This window comes from Neovison vison, chromosome 7, assembly GCF_020171115.1.
Source record: "Neovison vison isolate M4711 chromosome 7, ASM_NN_V1, whole genome shotgun sequence".
Lineage (NCBI taxonomy): Eukaryota > Metazoa > Chordata > Mammalia > Carnivora > Mustelidae > Neogale > Neogale vison.
In genome coordinates this window covers 181193041-181217074 of record NC_058097.1, presented here as the reverse complement: position 1 = coordinate 181217074, position 24034 = coordinate 181193041, and the positions used below count along the sequence as shown (strand labels likewise).

The following is a 24034-nucleotide window of genomic DNA, read 5'->3' as shown; positions in this document are numbered from 1 at the left end:
GGTTAAGCCTCTGCCTTCATTCAGCTCAGGTCATGATCCCAGAGTCTTGGGATTAAGCCCCTCATAGGGCTCCTTGCTCAGTGAGGAGCCTGCTTCTCCCTCTGCCTTTGTCCCTTCTCCCCGCTTGTGCTCTCTCTCTCTTTCTGACAAATAAATAAATTTAAAAAAAAAAATTTTAACCTATAAATTAATCACATTCACAAAGAAACTGAGATGCCAAAGATTGAAACTTAGCCTCTTAGCTTTACCCACAATAATATCAACAACATAATAACATCTTCACCGATAATGAATAAAACCAAATTCTGCACACTGACTTTTTCTTTTATTTTTTTTTTAAAGATTTTATTTATTTATTTGACAGAGAGAAATCACAAGTAGACGGAGAGGCAGGCAGAGAGAGAGAGAGGGAAGCAGGCTCCCTGCTGAGCAGAGAGCCCGATGTGGGACTCGATCCCAGGACCCTGAGATCATGACCTGAGCCGAAGGCAGCGGCTTAACCCACTGAGCCACCCAGGCGCCCTCTGCACACTGACTTTCTAATACAAATCTTTTTTTTTTTTTTTAATTTTTTTTTTATTTATTTGAGAGAGAGACAGTGAGAGAGAGCACGAGCGAGGAGAAGGTCAGAGAGCAAAGCAGACTCCCCATGGAGCCGGGAGCCCGATGCAGGACTCGATCCCGGGACTCCGGGATCATGACCCGAGCCGAAGGCAGTCGTCCAACCAACTGAGCCACCCAGGCGTCCCTTGCAACTTGGTCTTACTCTCTTGAATTGATGACACTACTGAGAATTCAATTATAACTGTTTGTTTAAAATAAATAATTAATATGTCTCTTTAAACATTTTGATAGAAGATTATATTTATTATCAAGTATGTACCATGATCTAAAAAAACAGAATTGCTTTGGAAAAAAAAAAAAAAAACAACTCTGCCAAACGTGATCAACATCAACATACTAGAGCAAAGATTTTGCTACAATATTTACAGTTTCCAGTGATTTTCCAACAGTCTGAAGCAATGATGTGAGTTTCTTACAACCAGGCTATAGTTAAATTTTTTCCAGGGAAATATTTTTAATAGGATTACTGACCCTTTTAACACTCTTGGAAAGAAAATGAATTCTATAAGCATTCTGGCATATAACTATTATAAAAATAAATAGAACAGTCAGTCAGGGGAAATCGTAATAGACTTGAGAAACCAAACTCTAGAAAGAAATGTACATGATAGTGTATTGATAACCACTTTCACAGGGAGAAGATTCTACACATTAGCAAAACTGAGCACACGAAGACAGACGAAGGGCTGGAAAGAAGGGGCAAAGTCTGAAGAAACAGCTTTCCTGTCTTCCTTAAAACAGAATCACAATCACTTCGATCAGTTCTGCGGGCTGTCATTTGATGCTCTGGCTGTCCCTAAGGGCTGTTTGGTTTTTCAGAAGGTACTTAAATGTTTCAGGGGGGACAAGGACGCTTACTGATTGAAGACACATTTTTGCTCTCACAATTCTTTGTGCTTTAAGAAGAATTTTTTCAGGTCATTAGTTTATAATGTGAACTGGCGCCTAGGGATATTTTGAAAGGAGAAAAAAAAAAAGTGCGCTTGGAGATGCAGTTTATGTGACTTGCGTCATCATTTATTTCAGCTCAGTTTGGAGCCCAAAACTGAACTTGCAATGAAGTCACCCCATCTCTAACAGTTTCTTTCTCAGCATGCAATGACCTAACAGAAATCTGAGAACAGAATATATACCCCTTGGCCTCAAAACAAAAACATTATAACCTCTTTAAAATATCCACATGCTTGCAAGAAGTTCTTACTTTTTCAGAGTATGAAAATAAAGTCAGCTTTACAACTAATTTCCAAAAATAATTTGGATTATCAAAATGCCACTGGCATTCAGAAAGTATTAATCCTGCTAGTGTTACTTGTTTCCAGGACCCTACCCCAACCATTCACGCTGCTCTGTTAGATACAGAGAGCAAGGAACAAAATCATTAGGCTCAGAGAAGGCAAACATCTTCCCAAACCCAAGGTCACAGACCAAAAGATGATTTGGCCATTAATCAAGAGTAGTTGGATCCGCATATCCTGTCAAAGGAGATCATTCACAACCCCAAAGTAAACTAGATATTACCTAATTTTTCCATTAAGTGCAAACAAAAACACAGTCCGCAGTTTAAAATTGTAAACAAAACAAATATCGATATTCCAGTGGATGAGGGGGAACAGAAGGCTGGCAGAGGGCAAAGCAAAAGCTGACACCCTACTCCTCCCCCAACTCCTGGGTGGGACAAGTGTGACATTCTTTAGCAGTCTCCCAACTATGTTAATGTTAATACCTAGTTAAGAAGGGGAAAAGGACCTTGACAATGACAAGGCCTCATGGCCTCCAGTATTCTGTAGGTCCTCTTTAGCATATGAAAAGTTCTTTTGAAATCTCCCTTTTTCCTTACTCACCCCCCAATCCCATCAAATATAACCTGTCACGCCTCACAACCCCGGGGCAGCAGCTCTTTCTGCCTGTGGGTCCTGTCCCCGTGCTTTAATAAACCATCATTTTGCACCAAAGATGTCTGAAGAATTCTTTGTTGGTCATCGGCTCCACACTTCACCCCACTGCACCTCACCTACATTCTAAAACTTCATCACAACTATCTTGCAAAAGAAGCAAGGTAGAGGGACGCCTGGGTGGCTCAGTTAGTTGAGCGTCTGCCTTTGGCTCGGGTGATGACTCCAGGGTCCTGGGATAGAGTCCTGCATCAGGCTCCTTGCTCCGTGGGGAGCCTGCTTCTCCCTCTGCCTCGGCCAGCCACTCCCCCTGCTTGTGCTGTCTCTCTGACCAATAAATAAATAAAATCTTTTTTAAAAAAAATAAATAAATAAAGCAAGGTACAATCACTTTTCCTTTTCTTCACTGTAAATACCTTTTTTACACATTTGTTAAGGACACTTGAGTCATGGTTTAAAATCATGAAGTCAAGTATCCTGACAAATGTCACCACCTCAGGAGATTCTGAAACTCCCTGTTCTCAGTCAGGTACACATTAGAATCCCCAGGGGGAATTTTTACAAAGTGCGGGTTTCTGGGCCCCCGTTAAGACTCTGAGGGGGCCCCAGAATCACCGTGCTCTACAATGCCCTCCGCTGAGTCCACAGTGCAGCAAGGGGGGAACCTACTGCCTCACAGATGTGGATCAATGACCCACAAAGGACCAGACTGAGAGCAGGTCAGCAGCAGGCGGGCTGAAGCAAAACCCAGAATGAAGAGGACAAACTCAAATGCCTACAGGCGCCACTTGGGTGAATGAAGCAGGCGAGGCACACGCACGCATTTTTACCATGTGTGAGAACCAGAGGGTGTGACAAATGGGGAGCTCATACAGCAACGGCTCCCAAACTCTAGCTGCTATTGCCATCAGGGAAATAAGAGGTAACAGGTCTCCTCTCTTAATTGGAAATACACAAAGCAAGTCAATATTTTTATGTAAAATTTCCCATCCTTTAAATGTTAGCTCAATAAAAAAAACACAAGACATAATGAAACAGGCAACATGGGCATGGCCTTTAGGCTTTAATTTATCACTTCCGATCTAAAGGATTGTTTCCATTCTCTAGAAATCCTAGCATCATCATCATAACGATGACAAGAACACAATACCTAGCATTCATTAAGTATCTACGTGCTTGCCACTAGGCTCAGAGTTTGACTTGAAATTACCTCAATTAACCTTCATCCTTTAAGGTACTGTTTTTACCCCAACCCTAACTCAAACCCCTCCGCCAAGGTCATGTGCCCAGAAAGTGGCAACACCAGAATCCAAAGGGATACAGTGTAACTCCATAGCCTATACTATGCTGTATGTCTTAAAAGTTTTAAACACTTTATAAAAACCTCCACTCTTTGCAGTTACATTTCTTCAAAAATTAAGGAATTATACAAAATTATTTCTCAGATCCCTTTTGATTTTCAAATGCAATGGCTCTGACTCCATAATACAACTCTTGGTTGTATAAAAATGTTGGTATTTATATCCATCTGTCTCAAACACCTGATTAAAAGAAAGGAATGGATGCTTACTGCACAGTCTTTTTGAAAAGGCAGCAAAGACATAAGATTATAATAAAATCTATCTCTACTGCTGTAAAAAGTTTACTTCTCCATTTTACCTTTTGAAAGATGAGTAAAAGTGCTCAGGAATTCTTCATATGTTTGTTCATGGCAATTTACAAACTTATCCAAGACTTCTTCAATTATTTGATCTTCATCCATGATCTCCAAATCTGATATTTGGGCAGGCATTCCTTCTCACAAGGCCACTTTACCTAGGAGACAAAGAAAAACATGAACTAGAGAGTTGTGCAGGACCAGCCTCCTTGAAAATGATGTAGAAACCTGCAGAAATTCAGTCTTTCAAGGTGAGATGGATTTCAACGTATGTCAACCACGCATCCAATGACAACAATAATAGCTTATATTCATAAGCCACTTATTTAGCACTTACTATGTATGAAGGGCTGTTCTGAGCATGATAATGTTAACTTTGTAACAATCTGAGCTCAGGTCACAGAGCCAGTAGGTAGAAGTAATGGGTTCTAGAGCCGGATCCTTAGAACGCATGCCCTTACACACTTTATGATGTTTTTCATTCTGTTACGTGACACTCTGCCCCCACCATGTACTATTGTACTGTTGCAGCCGAACAACTGACTTGTCTGTGCTTTAACACACCCAGCGACTCGGAACTCTGAACATTCCAAAGAAACCTTTGGACAGCTCTATTAAAGACCTCTTTTAAACTCTCTCCCTGTACATTTCCCCAACTGGTCCCTGAGCCCCTGAGATCATACTGAATAATTTCAATCCTTCTTCTACAGGACAGCTTTCCAAATATTTGAACAAGCCTATGCTGTCCCTCCTCAATTTTATTTCACTCACTTAAATTTCTTTTTCAAAACCCAGCTCAGAATTTGGTTTCTCTCTGAAGGCTTTAGCCTTCCATCTCCCATCACCCCAGAGAGCTGATCATAATTTCTCTGGGCTGCTTCTGGACTCCGACTTACATTGTATTAGAAATAGCTGTGTACATTTCTGTGTCCAATTAGACAAAAATCCCATGAAAGGCAGGGCCCCCGTCTTTTCATTTTTGTACTCCAAATGTTAACAGCTTAGGAGGGGGCATACAGCTGGCAGTCAATCAATATGAAGCTAAAATTACTCATTTAAGCAGGTACAGTAGTCAAATACTGCTAGAAGCTGGCAAAACTTTCAACTAAAGTCGCCCAATTATTTCACCTATGCCTAACATGACATAACTTCAAGTGTTTCCACCCTCCTGCTCAATCTACCTGGAAAAGATTTCCTACTGTCTGCATCTCCCTTCAAAATATACCATTCTTGGGGCACCTGGCTGACTCAGTTGGTTAAGCAACTGCCTTTGGCTCAGGTCATGATCCCAGAGTCCCAGGATCCACATGGCACTTCCAGCTCCACAGGGAATCTGCCTCTCCCTCTGACCTTCTCCCCTTCTCATGCTCTCTCTCACTCTCTCAAATAAATAAATAAAATCTTAAAAAAAAATGCCATCCAAAAATGAAGCCAAGATCCCAGACATGGTCTGGATCCCGTGAAACTAGACTAACTCTCTCTTTTTTTTTTTTTTAAGATTTTATTTATTTATTTGACAGAGAGAGATCACAAGTAGGCAGAGAGGCAGGCAGAGAGAGAGAGAGAGAGGAGGAAGCAGGCTCCCTGCTGAGCAGAGAGCCTGATGCGGGACTCAATCCCAGGACCCTGAGATCATGACCTGAGCCGAAGGCAGCGGCTTAACCCACTGAGCCACCCAGGCGCCCCACTAGACTAACTCTCACATTGCAAACACTGCACTGTGTCGCCGACGCGCACCCACGTTGCTGGTAGCCTGCCCGCACTGTCAGGTCGTTTAACACACGGCTAAATGCCCGTCAGCGGAGACACAATGCTTCCATCCTTGCAGTTCGAACTTAGTTTTTCCTTGTGATATTTCACCTTGTTAAATTCCATTCATTCTGTATGAAATATCGTTCTTGCATAGCTTTGAGAAAGTTGCTATCTACAGAAAGCAGAAGAGTCTTTACTGCCTACACAGTCAGTATAATTCGCGGGGGATAATAAAAAGGAGGGGGTTCTGCAACAGTGTACAGCAGGACGAGAAAGGGCAGAGCTTCTTCTGTTTCTCTAAAACAAGAGCAAAACTTTGTTATTTGTTACTCATTTTATTTGGTATTTACCAAAAGTTCAGAAAGACACAAAAGTGTTCTCATAAGATGACATCCAACCTCATCTGGGGGCAAGACCTGATTCGAATTAACATGAAAGTATTTACGGCTTTTATTTCTTCTACTCAGGGTGACTACTCATACATTTCCCTGAAGAACTATTTTTTTTTTATATTTTTATTTATTTATTTGAGAGAGTGAGTGAGAGAGAGAGAGCATGAGAGGGAGAAGGTCAGAGGGACAAGCAGACTCCCCATGGAGCTGGGAGCCCGACGCGGGACCCGATCCCGAGACTCCGGGATCATGACCTGAGCCGAAAGCAGTCACTCAACCAACTGAGCTACCCAGGCGCCCCTCCCTGAAGAAATATTAACGGTCTTGTTTTTGAGGTGCTTTCCCAGACCCCACTGTAGATTTTGTGTCGTATGTGGTATTATCCCTGATTACCTTTCTAAACTCCAAAAAATTCCGAATTCTGAAACACATCTGACCATAAGCGTTTTTAATAAGCAACTGTGACTCCACACAACCCTCACAGGATTGCTCTGAGGATCAAATGGGCACACACGGCACTTCAGAACTGCCGGCCACCATGATCATGATGGTAACACATCAGACTTAGTATTATACTCTGTCCTTGACCTGCTTTGACTGTGACCCCTCTGCCTCTGAGGGCACCGATGTCACCTAAAGATAAATAAGATAAGCACTCATGGTTTACACCTCTAGATAAAAATATGGTGTTGCAGAACCCCCAAAAATAAGATGGAAATAATAGGGGCACCTGGGTGGCTCAGTGGGTTAAAGCCTCTGCCTTCTGCTCAGGTCATGACCCCAGATTCCTGGGATCGAGCCCCGCACTGGGCTCTCTGTTCAGCGGAGAGTCTGCTTCCCCCTCTCTCTCTGCCTGCCTCTCTGCCTACTTGTGATCTCTGTCTGTCAAGTACATAAATCTCTAAAAAATAATAATAATTAAATAAATAAAATAAAATAAAAATTTTCTACAGAGCTGTAGATGAACTCAAAACCAAAGAAACGATCTCAAACTATTTGTACCTGAAAATTAAATACAGGAAAAAGCATCACTTAGGGTTTATGCAAATTTACCTGTAACACAGCCAGGCTTTGGCAAGCCAAAGTTTAATAAATTATGCTGCAGTTGCTAGATAAAAAATAATAAATAAATTTGAAGGTGACTGTTACTTCCCTGTCAGTAGGATATGTACTTAATTACAGGAATGTTCATGTCAATCTGCTTTTCCAGAACTGGACCCCAGCAAAATTCCAAGTCTGAATGACATCAATCTCTCCCTCAAACCATCTTGGGTAATCTCCTTCAGCGAGCAAATACCAAACAGAAGCAGCCAGGTTGTGTTTTATATTGCTGTAAATGTCTCCTTGTGGATGCTTTAAAAGTGATAATAGAAATTCTTTCAAACTTCCTTTCCAATTCTCAAAGTGGTATACTTTGAGGTTTTTAGCCTTAAAGCATCTCAGTTTTACCAAAGGGAAACAATTAACAAGCTATGCACAGTGCGCATTCAAACTCCTTCAAGACCTTTAATTTTATTCATGTGGTTATCACAATACAGAAATGTTTTTATTGACTTTTTAAAGACTTTTGGAAAATCCAGTTTCCTAAACGGTCATTATTTGAAGAGTTTAACAAATACCCACCTGCAAATTCCTAACTTTCCTTATCTATAAAAATACATATAACCCAATGTTGAAAGTCCCCAAGGACTGACAGAGCAGATAATCATTTACCAGACAGCCAAGTGGTTTATGCAAATCCCAGTGGTTTTGTAGAAGGAAGCAATGCTTTTTCAGTTGCCATTCATGTATGTTTGTGTTATTGTGAAGTATTATTTCTAAAAGAAAAAAAAAAAAGGGAGAGACACTTGCCCATAGTAGGGTTCTTTGTTTTGGTTTGATTTTTTATGTTTTAAGGCTTAGAGCTCTTCATGAAAGGCCCAGAACATATTGTGAAGATAAGTAAATGTGTAGAAATAATGACCAGTAAATCACACATAACACTTTTACAATCACAGCCATTCGGAGGAGACACAGGGAGGATGTTTTGCTCTACTTGGACTAGTATATTTCACAGGAAGACCACAGGTTTGGTTCTCTTCCTCTCCAGTCACTGAGAAATGGAGAGAAAAATCACATTAATCTTCCTGGAGTCCTGTTCCTACCACTGAAGAAAGAAACTAACAACCTCCCAAATTAGTTTGTGTTCCGTGCTCTCCGAAAGGACATCATTATGAAAATATGGCATGTGGAATTCTCACCATTGATTTAACGCATCTTTGATGTTTATCTTCAGATCTCTGTTTAATGCAACCCACCTAAAGAAAATGCAACTTTCAGAAGCAAGAGTGGTTAAATCTTTGGAAACAAGTCGCCACAAACTAGTCTCCTCTCAAAGTGTGTAACCTGTTTTTTAACAGCACAAAGAGCTGTGTGTTGGTAAAAATAGGGTTGTCTTTTTTAAGCTGCAAGGTTTACTGCTGATATTCTAAAATAATAAATAACACATTTTTAAAGAGTTGTACAGAGGCTGTCAAAATCCACTTTCTCAAATTTTCATAGTTCTGCTCAATAAGAATCTCCTGGTGTGCTGAATGGTAAGATGGAATATTATCAAAAGAATTCACCTTGCCTACGGAAATGAAACCAACAACCTTGGTACTTCACAGGATGGGTCTCCTTTTATATTTCGGAAAATGGGCAAATCTCAAAAAGACCAAATTACATAGCAAGTGTACAGATTTATTTATGGGATAGAAGAGACCCAGTATGAACTGATTTCCTCTTCCTTGACTGAACGACACCGATTTTACATCCTTTAATATTTTTCATGTCTTTTAGATCGTATTAAAAAGAGAGAAAAAAATCCAATGACTGAAATTGTCCCAGATTCTCAGGGCTGAGAGAAACCTGAAGGCCATCTAATCCAGTGATAGAGAATAAATCTGAGAAAGACACTTTGGGTAGGGTTTTTGTCAAGAAATGACTATTGATGAGAAACAGTAATGTGATTCTCATATCAAAAGTAGTAATAGCATGCTTCTGATGATGAATTTCAAGGCATACAAAAAGTCGGCAGGAAATTAAGGAAAAGGCAGCAATCTCACTCAGATGGGTATACCCAGGCCTCCAACAACACTCTGTACCCAGTAACATGCAAAACACCTTAAGGAAAAGAAAAGGAAAGAATATGTGCGCACGCGTGTATGTGTGTGTGCATGCACGGGCACAGTAACTCTTCTACTGTGTTTTATCAGCATGAGATAAAAACATGCCATTCTAGCATCAAAGAATATGCTGTACTTTAAGTTATAAACTTTTCCCAATGACCCTCTCCTAACACTTAAAGGCACAGAATTCTTCATTATCACCAAAATGTTGATGCCTTAAGCATCTAGACCTCTATATAGATTTTATTTTATTTTTTTTTTTTTAATTTGACAGAGACAGACAGATAGCACCAGGAAGAGAAGTGATAGGCAGAGGGAGGAGGAGAAGCAGGCTCCCCGCTGAGCAGAGAGCCCAATGTGGGACTCATCCCAGGACCCTGCAATCATGACCTGAGCCAAAGGCAGACACTCAACCAACTGAGCCACCCAGGCGCCCCTTGACCTCTATAAAAAGACTTCCCCAGGACACCTGGGTGGCTCAGTCCATTAAGTGTCCGACTCTTGATTTTGGCTCAGGTCATGATCCCAAGGTTGTAAGATTGAGCCCTGCTTAAGATTCTCCCTCTCCTCCCTCTGTCCCTAGCCACTTCCTCTCTCTCTCTCCTCTCTCTCTCCTTCCCTCCCTCTCTGAAAAAAAAAAAAAAAAACAACAAAAAAACGCTTGCTCTAAGTACACTTCTGCAGTAAATTTTAAAGGAAACACTTGGAGTTGGGAAAAGCTTGGAGATTACTATTGACTACAGAGCTTATGAAGGCAGAAGCAGTACTGCCATCCAAGCAAAGGTCTTAGTAGTAGGCATTTTCAGGTACATTTTTTTCCTTGACAAATCTCACCATGAGGAAAAGAGAAAAAGCAGACACCTATTCTAAAAACTTCATCCAATTTAAAAAAAAAAATGTGGACTAAATACATGCTTACCATGAACACAGATCCCACAAAAGCTGCCTTGATAGAAACAGATCTTGTTCCTTATCCTAAAGAGGATTATAACCTATGCATCCTATACAGGACTCCATTTTTGGAACAGGAATGACTCTGATGACCCATGTCGTGATTAGTTTTACATTAGAGCAATATGGAATTGAGTGAAAGTATTTTTAAATGAAGGCTATAATAGGAGTAAGAATAATAAAAACGTCTCAAGGTAAAATAGTGGATTTTATAAAAGAAGCACAAAAAAATATAGACAATCTTTAGGACATAGGACTAGGCAAAGAGTTCTTAGACTTGACACTCAAAGCATGCTCTATAAGAAAAAAAAGTGATAGATTATACCCAATCAAAATTCAAAACTTTGTTCTACGAAAGATCTTGTTAAGAAGATCTCTTTAAGATCTTTTTGAGATCTTGTGAAGAAGAGGATAAGAAAAATCACAGACTAGAAGAAAATGTTTATAAATTACAAATACAATACAGGACTAGCACATAAAATATTTAAAGAACTCTCAAAACCCAATATTCAAGAAAAATCCAAATTAAAAAAACTAGAGACATTAACATTTTACCAAAGAAGATATATAAATGACAAATAATCTAATGAAAAGATAGTATCATTAGCCATTAAAGAAATACAAGTTAAAACCACAATGAGCTATCACTACACACTCCTCAAAATGGATGAGAAAAATCATCAGAAAAATTGTGGGGATTCAGCCACTCTGGACAATAATTTGGCAGTTCCTTTCAAAACTAAAGATGGACATACCCTACAAGCTAACAATTTCACTCCTCAGTATTTATCCCAGAGAAATAAAGACTTATTCCAGTGCAAGAACTTGTATATGAATTTTCATAGCAGCTTTACTCATAAGGCAAACCCAGAAAACTACCCAAAAGTTCTTTAATGGGTGAACAGTCAAGCAAACATGGTGCATCCGTACCACAGAATACTACTCACCAACAAAAAAAGGAACAAACTATTACTTGCGCAACAACTTGGATGAACATCAAAGAAATTGTGCTTAGTGAAAAAAGCCAGTCTTGAAAGGCTACATACACATACTGTATGATTCCATTCATGTGACATTCATGAAACAACATAATTATCAAGACGGAGAGAGACTAATGGTTGCTGGATTAGGGATGGGGGAGGGGATGGATACAGATATAAATAGGGTAACATGAGTGGGGCAGTGGTGATACAGCTGAGTATCTTGACTGTGGTGGTGGTTATACAAGGCTACACATATGATATAGTTTAACCACACACACACACACACACATTAGTGTATATATAACTGGTGAAGTCTGAATATGTTTGTGTTTTGTACCAATATCAGTTTAATGATTTTTATACTATACTACAGATATACAAGATGTTAACACTGCAGAAGGCTGAAACAAGGGTGCATAAAACGTCCCTACGCATTTTTTTTTTTTTGCAACTTTACGTGAGTCTATCCTGTGATCTGTAATTATTTTGAAGTTAAAAGTTTACAGGTGGGGGGGAAAGAGGAGCAGAAGAAGAAGGCTAAGTCAATGAAGGCAAAAAAGACTTAAGAAAATCATCACTAAAAGTTTACCAAGAATGTTGGAACTCATGCATGTTGATTGTCTTCCCCCCTGCAGAAAGTTCTGGGGGGATGGGAGTTAACACTAATCTATAAAATAACATGTTTAAGCAGGAACTTTTCTCTTGAAAAATTTGCTTGCCTTTCCAGCTCATCCATCCAAGCTACCGTAATGAGATTTCTTGAGGCTATCATTCATTAAGCCTTGCTGTTCATCAGCAGATTGTATAAAATCAATTTTATTTCCCCAAAATATACTCTTCCTTCAAGCTGTTTAAGCCAATCCACCAATGTCTGCATTGACTCACCGAGGCAGGTCAACTGAGTATTAGACTGTTTTCAATTACACAGTTATTAATTCCATTAAACAAAAAAAAATGCAAATCGTTAAGCATTCAAACTTCCTCTTCCCACTCAATCCCTATTGTTTTATAAAAAGCAGATTGCCAGTGGATATGGTATCTGAAGGATATACCCATAAGACAAATTTCAGAAAATCTACTATTTTGGAAATCAGACTTCTTTTTCACTATCACTTTTGTTTATTCCATTTGTTGAAAAAGTTCAAGTTATGGATGATCACAAGTAAATACCCTGTCTTCACCCCCTAATAAACCTCCTACAAGTACATTAATTCTAGACTAGTACATTTATCAAGAAAAATGTTCGATACACGTCTTTCAACACATTCAAAACTGATCTCCTGGGGCGCCTGGGTGGCTCAGTGGGTTAATCCTCTGCCTTCAGCTCGGGTCATGATCTCAGGGTCCTGAGATCGAGCCCCGCATCGGGCTCTCTGCTCAGCGGGGAGCCTGCTTCCCCCCTCTCTCTGCCTGCTTCTCTGTCTACTTGTGATCCTCTCTCTGTGTCAAATAAATAAATAAAATATTTAAAAAAAAACAAAAAACTGATCTCCTATCTTCAGAAATGTAATCAACTACATCAGTGAGTTATGAATGATAACAGTTAAGTCTTGCACTGAACATTTTTTCCCCAAGGATCCTAGCAAAGCTGTGAATCCAGTAGACGCAGTAGAGTTTCTGGGTCAACTTCAGAGCTCTATAATCACTCATTAGTATTTCAATCGTAAGAGATTTTTTAGCTCAGTTGTAATCCCATCTTCACATGGGATGCCCCATTAATGTGGGGCATTAATATCCCATTAATGCTTATGTCTTCTCTACTGCAGAACAACTTTAACATAAAGGCAAACACTCTTAATTAAAGTTATCCCCTTCTAGCCAGCTTCCTGAGTCTGTCAACCACCTGCATACTGCACAACACTTCTAAAACACCAGAAAGCTTGCTTTAAAGCAAAATCCACACAGCTAGTCAGGAGCAGGTGTAGACAAACCCAACTAAATCAAGTCTGCTTGCAGAAATTAATTTCTAAGTGTTTCAAAATGCCAGATCTTGCTAATAAAATCGACCTTTTCATTTGACATTCTCTTAAAAGAAACAGGATTTTAAAGATGCGTTTCCCAACTATTTTTTATTCTAAATTCCTGTGGCTGGAATAATAAATGAGCTTTCAGAGGTAGTACAGTGCTTTCCCAGATTCCAATTAATCTCACCATTTTATTTGTAATTTTACCTCAATATATACAACATAACATACATACACCAACATGGCTTCTATACCCAAAGAGAGTAACTAAGAAACATAAAATCCCTCCTTCTCTAAAAATAAAAATTTTTGAAGTGAATTTTTTTCCTAGTACAACGTTGTAAATCACCTCTGAAATTTTTCTCCATTTTATTTTATGGCAAAGAGTGCACCTTAAATCACAGAACAATGAAACATAGGAAAATACCAGTCATTCTCATCAGGTGGCCATATTTAATTAATTGCCCTAAGTAAAAAGTGACAAGTCACTTGTCATGTTCTTCTCTTGACAATCCATCACACTAACTGTAGATTGCTTCCTTCTGTATATTTCCTCTTCCTTCCTCTTTTCTCCTCTTTGCCAGTTTCAGTTGTAGCTCCCATTAGGGGAGCTACAAGTATCTCTTTTCCTATGCTACTTATATTATTTCCTTAAAAACCAGCCACTTATTTAAAAAGTAAAAATTATCTATTCCCATCGGAATGCTATGTAAGTTGTCACTAACACTTAACTAATTCATCAAGCAACCATGAAATTTGTTTCCCCATTTATAAAACGGGGATGGAAATGCTTGAGAGGCATTCTGCACAAACACAGTCACGAGTTCACACAAGAGTGCTTCTCCCCTGCATCCCCTCAACCCACCCTGTGTAACACCCCTGCAGCTGTGTTATTCTTGTCCCATGGTTTAACTTCTCTGGCCTTAAGCTGTTTGAATGCAAAACTAGAGGGACTGGACTTGAAGCTGTCTTCCATCACTGGCATTCTGTTTTTCTCCAACAATGCTTCCTAACTGTTCGCTTACTGTGTCAGTACAGCCTGTTACTTTCATCTCCCTGCTGCTAAATAAACAATATTTTATTCTGTAATTGCACTGACTTGCATTCTTTCATTATCCACTGGTTTTGGATGTAAGGTAGGCAAACCAACATACTTCAGTTTAAATTTGATTCTGCCTCAAGGTTTAAGAATGAGCCGAGCAACCTATAATTATGATTTCTTGGTGAACTTTTAAGAATTTTCAGGGTGAGTGTAAGAAGGATGTAAAGCTGCTTCATCCTACTACCATGTATGTTCCTTAAAGGCAAGCCCTGTGTCTGTGATCATTTTTCTCATTCTCCAATGCCTCTGTACATAGTGGATGATCAGTAAATACTGATTATTTCCCATTTAGTCTCTATGCTGAGCACTTTAAGCAAACTAGGATCTTGACTAAGATCACTGCAAGTTCAATGTCCTCCTAATGGTGTGGCAAAGGCTGAGGGCTTTAAAACCCATTTCCAAATGTGTTGCTAATTTCCAGATGCTTCAGGAAACAAATAACCCATTCAGCAACAAACTGCCTGTTGTTGTTGTTTTTTTATGCTAGTAGTAAAATACAAAGGCAAAAATACTTGAATAAACATACCCATGGTTTCTGTGTTACATTTCTTATTTTGCATTTATTATGGAGATATCCAATATGTCAATTTTATGAGACCTGTCATTGATGCTGGAATTTCAAGTACTACAATCATTATATAACACAATAAACAGGTTAGGGAAATAATCCAATACTCTTTTGCAGACAAAGAAAAAAATCATCATGGAAGTAACTAGGAGAAATGACGAGGCTTTTTTAAAGGACGGACCAACACTTCAAATGATGAAAACCAGCCAAACAACTGAGCTACTCATCAGTTTTTAAAAAGTCAACCCTGACACTATATCCTAAAATTTTGCAAAGAATTAAAATAGTCACTTGTTCAAATGTATTTATAGTATCATCATCAGACAAGATTTACTAAGTACACTCTCCAAACACTTTATATCCATTAATCCTTACAATAAGGCAGGTATCATCTCTGTTTTAGAAATAAGGAAACTGAAGCTCAAAAAGATGATTTAGCTAGTAAGTGGCAGAACTGAGACTCAAAGTCAGACCTGTCTTCCTTTGATCACGCATTCTATCATCTAAGCTACATGGAAACTGATTAAATGACCAACGATTCCATTTACTTAATGGAATTCTAGGAAGTTATTAAAAATTATAAAGGTGAAAATAAAATATACATTTTATAGTGTATATGAAATGCTATATTAAAAAGATAAAATAAAATTTAAATGTACTCTCATTATAACCAGGTAAAATGTATATATTTTTAGATAAACATCATAGTAGAGAACAAATCAATAAAAAATTTTATGATTAGTTGATGGGCTAATGAGTGGTATAGATTTTTCCTGAAGTCACTGTTTTTAATGAATCGTTTTAAAATTAAATCAGCTATAGTAATCAAAATAGTGTGGTATTAGTGAAGAATTGACAAACTGATCAATAGAACAGAAGAGAGAACACTGAAACAGACCCACAAAAATACAATCAACTGATCTTTAAAAAAAAAAAAAAGAGCAAAGGCAACACAGTACAACATAGATAGTCTTTTCAACAAAGATTCTGGAACAACTGTATCTCCATAGGTAAGAAATGAATCTAGCCACAGACCTACACCCTTCACAAGAATTAGCTGAAATGGACCACAGACATAAACAAAAAAATTCAAAACCATAAAGTTCATAGCTCACAGGAATGGCAACAACTTTTTAGATACAACACCAAAGGTATAATTCATAAAAGAAGTAATTGGTAAGATGGCCTTACTAAAATTAAAAAACTTCTGCTCTGCCAAAGAAAGACACTGACAAGAGAATAAAAAGAAAAGCCATAGACTGGGAGAAAATATTTGTCAGAAATATTTGCCAGAAACCCAGCTGATTATCTAAAATATGCAAAGAACTCTTAAAATTCAAAAATAAGAAAACAATCTGATTTTAAAATGAGCTGAAGGGGTGCCTGGTTGGCTCAGTGGGTTAAAGCCTCTGCCTTTGGCTCAGGTCATGATCTCAGGGTCCTGAGATGGAGCGAGCCCCGCAACAGGCTCTCTGCTCAGCAGGGAGCCTGTTTTCCCACCCCCCCCACCCCCCCTACCCCGCCCCGGCCTCTCTGTCTACTGATGATCTGTCTTTCCCCCTCTGTCAAATAAATAAATAAAAATCTTAAAAAACAAAACAAAACAAAAATGAACTGAAATTTAACAGACAACTGACCAAAGAAGATATACAGATGACAAAAAAGGGACATGAAGAGATGCTCCACATCATACGTCATCAGGGAAATACAAACTAAAACAATGAGATACCACTACACAGCTGTTCGGATGACCAGAATCCAGAACACTGGCAACACCAAATGCTGACAAGGATGTACGTCAACAGAAACTCCCATTCATTGCTACTGGGTACTGAGCACTTTAAAGACATTAGCTGACTTAATCTTTTTGTAACAATCTTTTGAGGTGACCACTTCTATTATCCCCATTTCAGAGACAGAGAAACAGAGGCTTTGAGATTAAGATGACTCCACAGGCAAACGGCAAGCTAGCAAAGAAAACCACATCACTTTGATTCCAAAGCCCATTCTCGTAATCATTCTGCTGTACAATATTACACCGCAGCTCCTGTATAAAATTGTACAAAGGAGGCCTCCAATAATTGGAATGACCTCTGAGCTTTGCATTAAACAAAATGAGACTGGGGCACCTCGGTGGCTCAGTGGGTTAAAGCCTCTGCTTTGAGCTCGGGTCATGATCTCAGGGTCCTGGGATCGAGCCCTGCACAGGGCTCTCTGCTCAGCAGGGAGCCTGCTTTCCTTCTTCTCTCTCTGCCTGCCTCTGCCTACTTGTGATCTCTGTCAAATAAATTTAAAAAAATAAAAAATAAAAAAAAGGAGACTACTGAAGAGCAGTTCAAAATCAAAATGACTGGCATTGGTATTGGTGGTCTCTACTTTAGGAAAAATAATTTACCACTGTAAATACAGTGGAACACCACTGTATTCCTAATAGTATTAAAGTCACAGCAATTATATTTATTCTTTTCTATATTTTTCTAAAATGTTTTTAATAAAAATATAAATCAGGTTGCAGGCAGATTTTTTTTTTTTTTTTTGGTCTTTACAAATAGTGGATTGTGTTTCTATTGTTGCTCAGTAAGGAAATAGTTAAATCTTGAGCGTATGTATACCCTGGTGGATATCTCCCTCAACCATCTGAAGACAAGAAAAAAAAAGGTCACAGTCAGTTACTCCCGTTAGATCAGTGTTCACTGGAACATCTGTAGGCGCATTTACACACTCTCTTGACTGTGAGCCTCCTGCTTGCCACAGTCAGAGTGGTCAGTCAGTGAATCTTCCCCAAGTGCTGACATTTAATACCTGGTCTAGCGGCAAAGATTCAGAGAGGGGTGAGCAGCCCTTCTGGCCTTCAGGTAGGTCCAAAACCTTCATTTCTACCAAAGCTAAAAGATGGGCACCCACGTTTGTCAACTTTCAGGGAAAGGTGATGCTTCCCTGTACAGTCTGTTAGTCACAGATGGACTGGGTGTCCAGACGGGGAGGGGATGCTGTAAAATTCGGAACTATGGGGCTTTCTGGTGTCAAGCTACTGCAAGGATTTAATTCCTGTGGCATCAGAGCCCATGTGCTAATCTTAGTACATAAATGTTTCTCTGGCATAAGTGTCAGAAAAAAGACCTAACCCTGGTTTCAGTGCCAGGAAAAAAAAAAAATCAAATAATATAAGCCTGGAACCTGATTAGCTGTGCAAGATAGTGTTAATTCATGGATGGAATGACTACAGTTACATGAGGTTACCTGCTATTTTGGAGTGATCAGGAAAACATGGGCAACACCGATCAGTAAGATTTAATGCCTCCGAGTACAGTACCTTTCTTTGGAAGGAAAAAAGAGTTAGTTCAGACACAGGAAACTACAAACCCAGACCTCACACCATTAGTTCTCTTTTGATTCTCAACTATGCCCTAGCTTCACAGTGAATAAATGAAAACCTCCCTGCTGAGGAATGTTAGCATGGGGTTGGGAAAATTGTATAAATTTATTGGTCCTCTATTTCTGTCTTTTAAAAAGAATCTTTCATGTGTCAACTTTGAAACTTCCTTCAGTTGAAGAACAGTATCTTCTTTTTCAAAATCTACCTTTTTTATCTAGCCTATTTAAAGAAAGTAGATTATTTTAGCTCTAGTATAACCTTTCAAAAACTCTTAAAAACCAAGATGTGATTAATATAGTCATATTAAGACCATGGGAAATATACAATAGTCTACTCCAGTGAAAATATATTTAAGTTAATAAAGCAAATTTGAAAAACTAAATAAATATGGCAAAATAATATGAAAACACTTTCAGTGTTTCAATATTCCTGTTTACTCTTTCAATACCTAAGTCATCTGGTCATGGTTTAAAATGGATATTCTAAAAATTAAATGCACAAATACTTAAAGTGTGTCACCAGAGGAAATAATTCATCCTACTAGTAATAAGCCTCACCACTGTTTTTAGGACCCTAAAATCATGAGGTATACCAAGAGCGGGGCATCAAAAGAAGGACAGGTCAGAAATCTTTAGGGACCCAAACTAAGCTACAAAAAATGGGTAGTATTTTTTATGCCTTGCCTAAAAAAATGTGTCTGTTAATCTACACTAATCATGTTTTCACTTATAAGAAGCCAAATTCCCTATGACAACCTTAAAATTAAAAAAAAAAAAAAAAAAAACCTCGCTGTTTAAAAGCAAGTGCTCTTGGTGTATGTTCATCCCTTGGGATCTAGAATGCATTACCCCTGCATGGCTTGCTCTACATCCCAGTAACAGTCTTCAGAGGTGTCTAAGATAAACAGGCTTTGGCTTCAATGCTCACTCCACCAAAAAATAAACAACTCTCTGACAATCATCACATAACATGCTAAGTGTAATCACTTCCGGTTTTCATTTACTGAATTGAGGGTTAACAGTGTTTCCTTTTAATTCCTATGGAGAGCATTTTCTTAGTTCCCAGAAGTCTTCTCTTATGTATATTTGGATAGGCCCCAAATAAAGAAAACACCCATGTTATTTTGTAAGTAGGCCAAGTTGCTGAACCTATAAACCATCATGGTCTAAAGAAGAGACAGGCTTGCTTTTGCGACTTTAGTAATAATGCTTCTCACTCACTATGTCCTCATTTGGTTTAATAACCCACAAGATGGGGAAAAAAAAAACCCACAAGATGATTATTAAAATATCACATCTTGAGGAATCTCCTAAGTAAACTAAATAGAAGAGAACATTTAGCAATTAATTACATCTGATCTACAGAAGTGCTTCAAGGCAAAAGCACCCCTCTCCAAGATGTCATGAAGACTGACCATAGATTCTAAATGGTCCAAGGAATCTTTGCAGGGAGAATAAAAATACAGTGTCAACTAACATTTATTAAATGCTCATTATATACCGGGCCCTCTGCTTTGTGACTTACATGTGTTATCCCGTTTATCCTTCAAAACAATCCAATAAATACGTACTAATACGATTCCCATTTTACAGGAAAGAAAGAACAGAGGAAAAATAACTTGCCCAAGATGGTTACACAGCAACTAAGTTTCAGAGCCCAGATTTGGACTCCGACTTCATAGTCTGCCTATTTAATGAGTGGTTAGAGAAAGGGTAACAAAAATAAATGAATTATTTCCTGTTATTTAAATTGAACTCACCACTAGCTGCTTCACTGATATGTTTATCCAATTCTCATTAGTCAAAAAAATTAATCAGTCTAAACCCACGGACCAGATCCCAGATCCTAACTCCCTTCTAAGCATCTCCAACGTTATATCATCTGCTGTGACTGCAGGTAATTGTGTACTAACAACCTTCCTTTTGGTAAGTTAAAGCATAATTATAAAAACTATCACAGTGTGCAAAGCCCTGTTCTAAGTGCTTTACATGTATTAATTTACTAACCATAAATTACCCCGACCAAGGATGTAGGTAATTACCTCATGTTACTGATGAAGAAATTGAGATAGTGAGATGTAAAATTACAAGTTCATAGCATTAGTCGTGAGAGACAGAATTTGAATACCGTCCACCAGCTTGCAGAGTCCAGACTCTGAAGTACTGAGAGCCATATTCAGAGACACTGTTTCAAACTGTTTTTGAAGCATATTAACAATTTACTTTTAACAGTCAGGAATCTGTACTATTTTGTTTCCTCTAACCTTTGGTGTCTAGGACTTCACTTTTACAAACAGGGAGCTTACTTTTAAAGCTCCTGGAATCTCTGAAGGTAAGTAACAGTAATAGAAACTTAATCAGGTTTCCTTCATCTAATAAATACCTTTTTTAAAAGTACTATAATACTAGGGGCGCCTGGGTGGCTCAGTGGGTTAAGCCGCTGCCTTCAGCTCAGGTCATGATCTCAGGGTCCTGGGATTGAGTCCCCCATTGGGCTCTCTGCTCAGAGGGGAGCCTGCTTCCTCCTCTCTCTCTCTGCCTGCCTCTCTACCTACTTGTGATCTCTCTCTGTCAAATAAATAAATAAAATCTTTAAAAAAAAAAAAAAAAGTACTATAATACTGGGGCACATGGATGGCTCAGTAGGTTAATCCTCTGCCTTTGGCTCAGGTCATGATCTCAGGGTCCTGGGATCGAGCCCCGCAGTGGACTCTCTGCTCAGAGGGGAGCCTGCTTCCCCCTCTCTCTCTGCCTGCCTCTCTGCCTACTTGTGACCTCTATGTGTGTCAAATAAACAAAATCTTTTTTTTAAAAAGTACTATAATACTAGTATTAATCCTAAATAATTCTGGCACCTCTTTGCTTGGCGCCTGCTTACTACAGAATTACTTAAGAATTATTTCAAACGTCTTGGGCTGGAGAGAGAAATCTGAAATAACAGCCACTATTTTTTTTTTTTTTTTTCCCCGAGAGAGAGAGAGTGGGAGAAGTAAGAAGAGAAGAATGGAGCAGGGAGGGAGGTGTTAAGGAATCTTCTCTGCTTCGCTAAAAGAATCCTAAACACCGGAGCAAGAGCGACTGAGGAAAACAAGGAGCCTTAGCAAGGCGTGACGCTTGCTAAAATCGAATTACAGTGTTTCCATTACTAAACCATTATCTGGTCATTTCTACCCTGCACTCCAGGTAATCAGAGGCTGATCCTTGGCCTCCGTAAAATAGTCACAACTTTTGTGACCTCCGTGTCCCCCTCGTCCCACGCCCTCCCCCACCCCTCCCACCCCCCCCACCCCCGTCCCAGCAACCTAGGGACACTCAGAGCTGCGGCTGAGTCCAGTCCCCCAAAGCGTCCCGGCGGGAGGAGTCTGCTAAGACGCCTTGGCCGGGGCGTCCCTTCAGGTTGCGGTTTCCAGGCAACCCCACAGGAGCCAGAAGCTGCTGTGCCTCCTACTGGGTCACCCGTTTAAGAGTCCCCGGGGAGGAACCGGCAACACCCGGCAGCGGGCTGCCTGACGCCCCTCCTGGGGTTGCGGCCTTCCGGGAACCCGGATGTGGGTGTGCGTCGGCCACTCTCACCTCCCATTCCCTAGTTTTCCGCTTTAGCTCCCATCTAGTCACTTCGCACTTTGAGCGTCTTTATTCAGAGAGGCATCCTACGAGTCTCCTCTCCTGTAGCAACAAAAACAATCGTAGCTCCGTAGCCCGAGAAGAACGGATTCCTGGGAAATGTAGTTCCTTCTGCCAACAAGCGGTGAATCTGTGAGGAAAAAAAGGACTACAATTCCCAGAAATCTAAGGGAGACTAGTCCATGTCTAAAACATGTCCCAGTTGCTTGGATCCTATTAGGAAGAGAGGTTCTGTGGCTCTGTGCTTCTAGCTGCCCGGGTTTTGCTAGTCCCACTACAAGCTTGTTGAAGAATTTTTTTTTTTTTTTTTTAACAAGCTTAACATGTGAGGTGATCCAAACAGTGATTTGTTTGAAGAGATATATGTCATTTCTTTAAAATTCTTTCAGGTAAAAGATCTCCACAGGATCAGAAAATATGTCACTACAGATGGTAACAGTCAGTAATAACGTGGCCTTAATTCAACCAGGCTTCTCACTAATGAATTTTGATGGGCAAGTTTTCTTCTTTGGCCAAAAAGGCTGGCCAAAGAGGTCCTGCCCCACTGGAGTTTTCCACTTTGATGTAAAGCATAACCATCTCAAACTGAAGCCTGTCGTTTTCTCTAAGGAGTCCTGCTACCTTCCTCCTCTTCGTTACCCGGCCACTTGCATATTCAGAAACAGCGTAGAGTCTGAAAAGCAACAGTACATCATCCATGGAGGGAAAACACCAAACAATGAGCTTTCAGATAAGATTTATGTCATGTCCGTTGTTGGCAAGAACAACAAAAAGGTTACTTTTCGCTGCACAGAGAAAGACTTGGTGGGAGATGTTCCTGAAGCCAGATACGGTCATTCCATTGATGTGGTGTATAGTCGAGGGAAAAGTATGGGTGTTCTCTTTGGAGGACGGTCATACATTCCGTCTGCCCAAAGAACCACAGAAAAATGGAATAGTGTAGCTGACTGTCTGCCCCATGTTTTCTTGGTGGATTTTGAATTTGGGTGCTCTACATCATACCTACTTCCAGAACTTCAGGATGGGCTGTCTTTTCATGTTTCCATTGCCAGAAATGATACCATTTATATTTTAGGAGGACATTCACTTGCCAGTAACATCCGCCCTGCCAACCTATACAGAATAAAGGTTGATCTCCCACTGGGTAGCCCAGCTGTGAACTGCACAGTCTTGCCAGGAGGAATCTCTGTCTCCAGTGCGATCCTGACTCAAACAAACAGTGATGAATTTGTTATTGTTGGTGGCTATCAGCTTGAAAATCAAAAGAGAATGGTATGCAACATCATCTCTTTGGAGGACAATAAGATAGACATTCGCGAGATGGAGACCCCAGATTGGACCCCAGATATTAAGCACAGCAAGATCTGGTTTGGGAGCAATATGGGAAATGGAACTGTATTCCTCGGCATACCAGGAGACAATAAACAGGCTACTTCAGAAGCTTTCTATTTCTATATGTTGAAATGTGCTGAAGACGATGTGAATGAAGATCAGAAAACACTCACAAATAGTCAGACATCCACAGAAGACCCAGGGGACTCCACTCCCTTTGAAGACTCAGAAGAATTTTGTTTCAGTGCAGAAGCGTGTAGTTTTGATGGTGACGATGAGTTTGACACCTACAATGAAGACGATGAGGAAGATGAGTCTGAGACAGGCTACTGGATTACATGCTGCCCTACTTGCGATGTGGATATCAACACTTGGGTACCATTTTATTCAACTGAGCTCAACAAACCTGCCATGATCTACTGCTCTCATGGAGATGGGCACTGGGTCCATGCCCAGTGCATGGATCTGGCAGAACGCACGCTCATTCAACTGTCAGAAGGAAGCAACAAATATTACTGCAATGAGCACGTGAAGATAGCAAGAGCACTGCAAACCCCCAAAAGAGCCCTACCCTTAAAAAAGCCTCCACTGAAATCTCTCCACAAAAAAGGTTCTGGGAAAATTATTACTCCTGCCAAGAAATCTTTTCTTAGAAGGCTGTTTGATTAG

The 24034-nt window shown here is 39.7% G+C and overlaps 2 protein-coding genes across 5 annotated transcripts in view; one reads left to right on the top strand and one right to left on the bottom strand.

Annotated features, from left to right (window-relative positions):
- LOC122912848 (intraflagellar transport associated protein) overlaps positions 1-22133 on the bottom strand; it is a 91161-nt gene extending 69028 nt beyond the window's left edge. For 3 of the 4 annotated variants that reach the window (XR_006385679.1, XM_044259100.1, XM_044259102.1), the window contains exons 1-2: positions 21983-22133; positions 4176-4331 (exon numbers count right to left, since the gene is read on the bottom strand). Coding sequence is in view for 3 of the 4 variants with exons in the window: in XM_044259100.1 (XP_044115035.1) it covers positions 4176-4308 (133 nt within the window). In the remaining variant the exon portion in view is untranslated. Of the gene's footprint in view, positions 1-4175; positions 4332-18274; positions 18352-21982 lie in introns of all 4 variants that reach the window. The other variant, XM_044259101.1, reaches the window with a different exon arrangement.
- Positions 22134-22450: 317 nt separating this feature from the next.
- Positions 22451-24034, top strand: RAG2 (recombination activating 2). The gene has a single exon (XM_044260942.1). The coding sequence runs from the start codon at positions 22451-22453 to the stop codon at positions 24032-24034; it is 1584 nt and encodes a 527-aa protein (XP_044116877.1).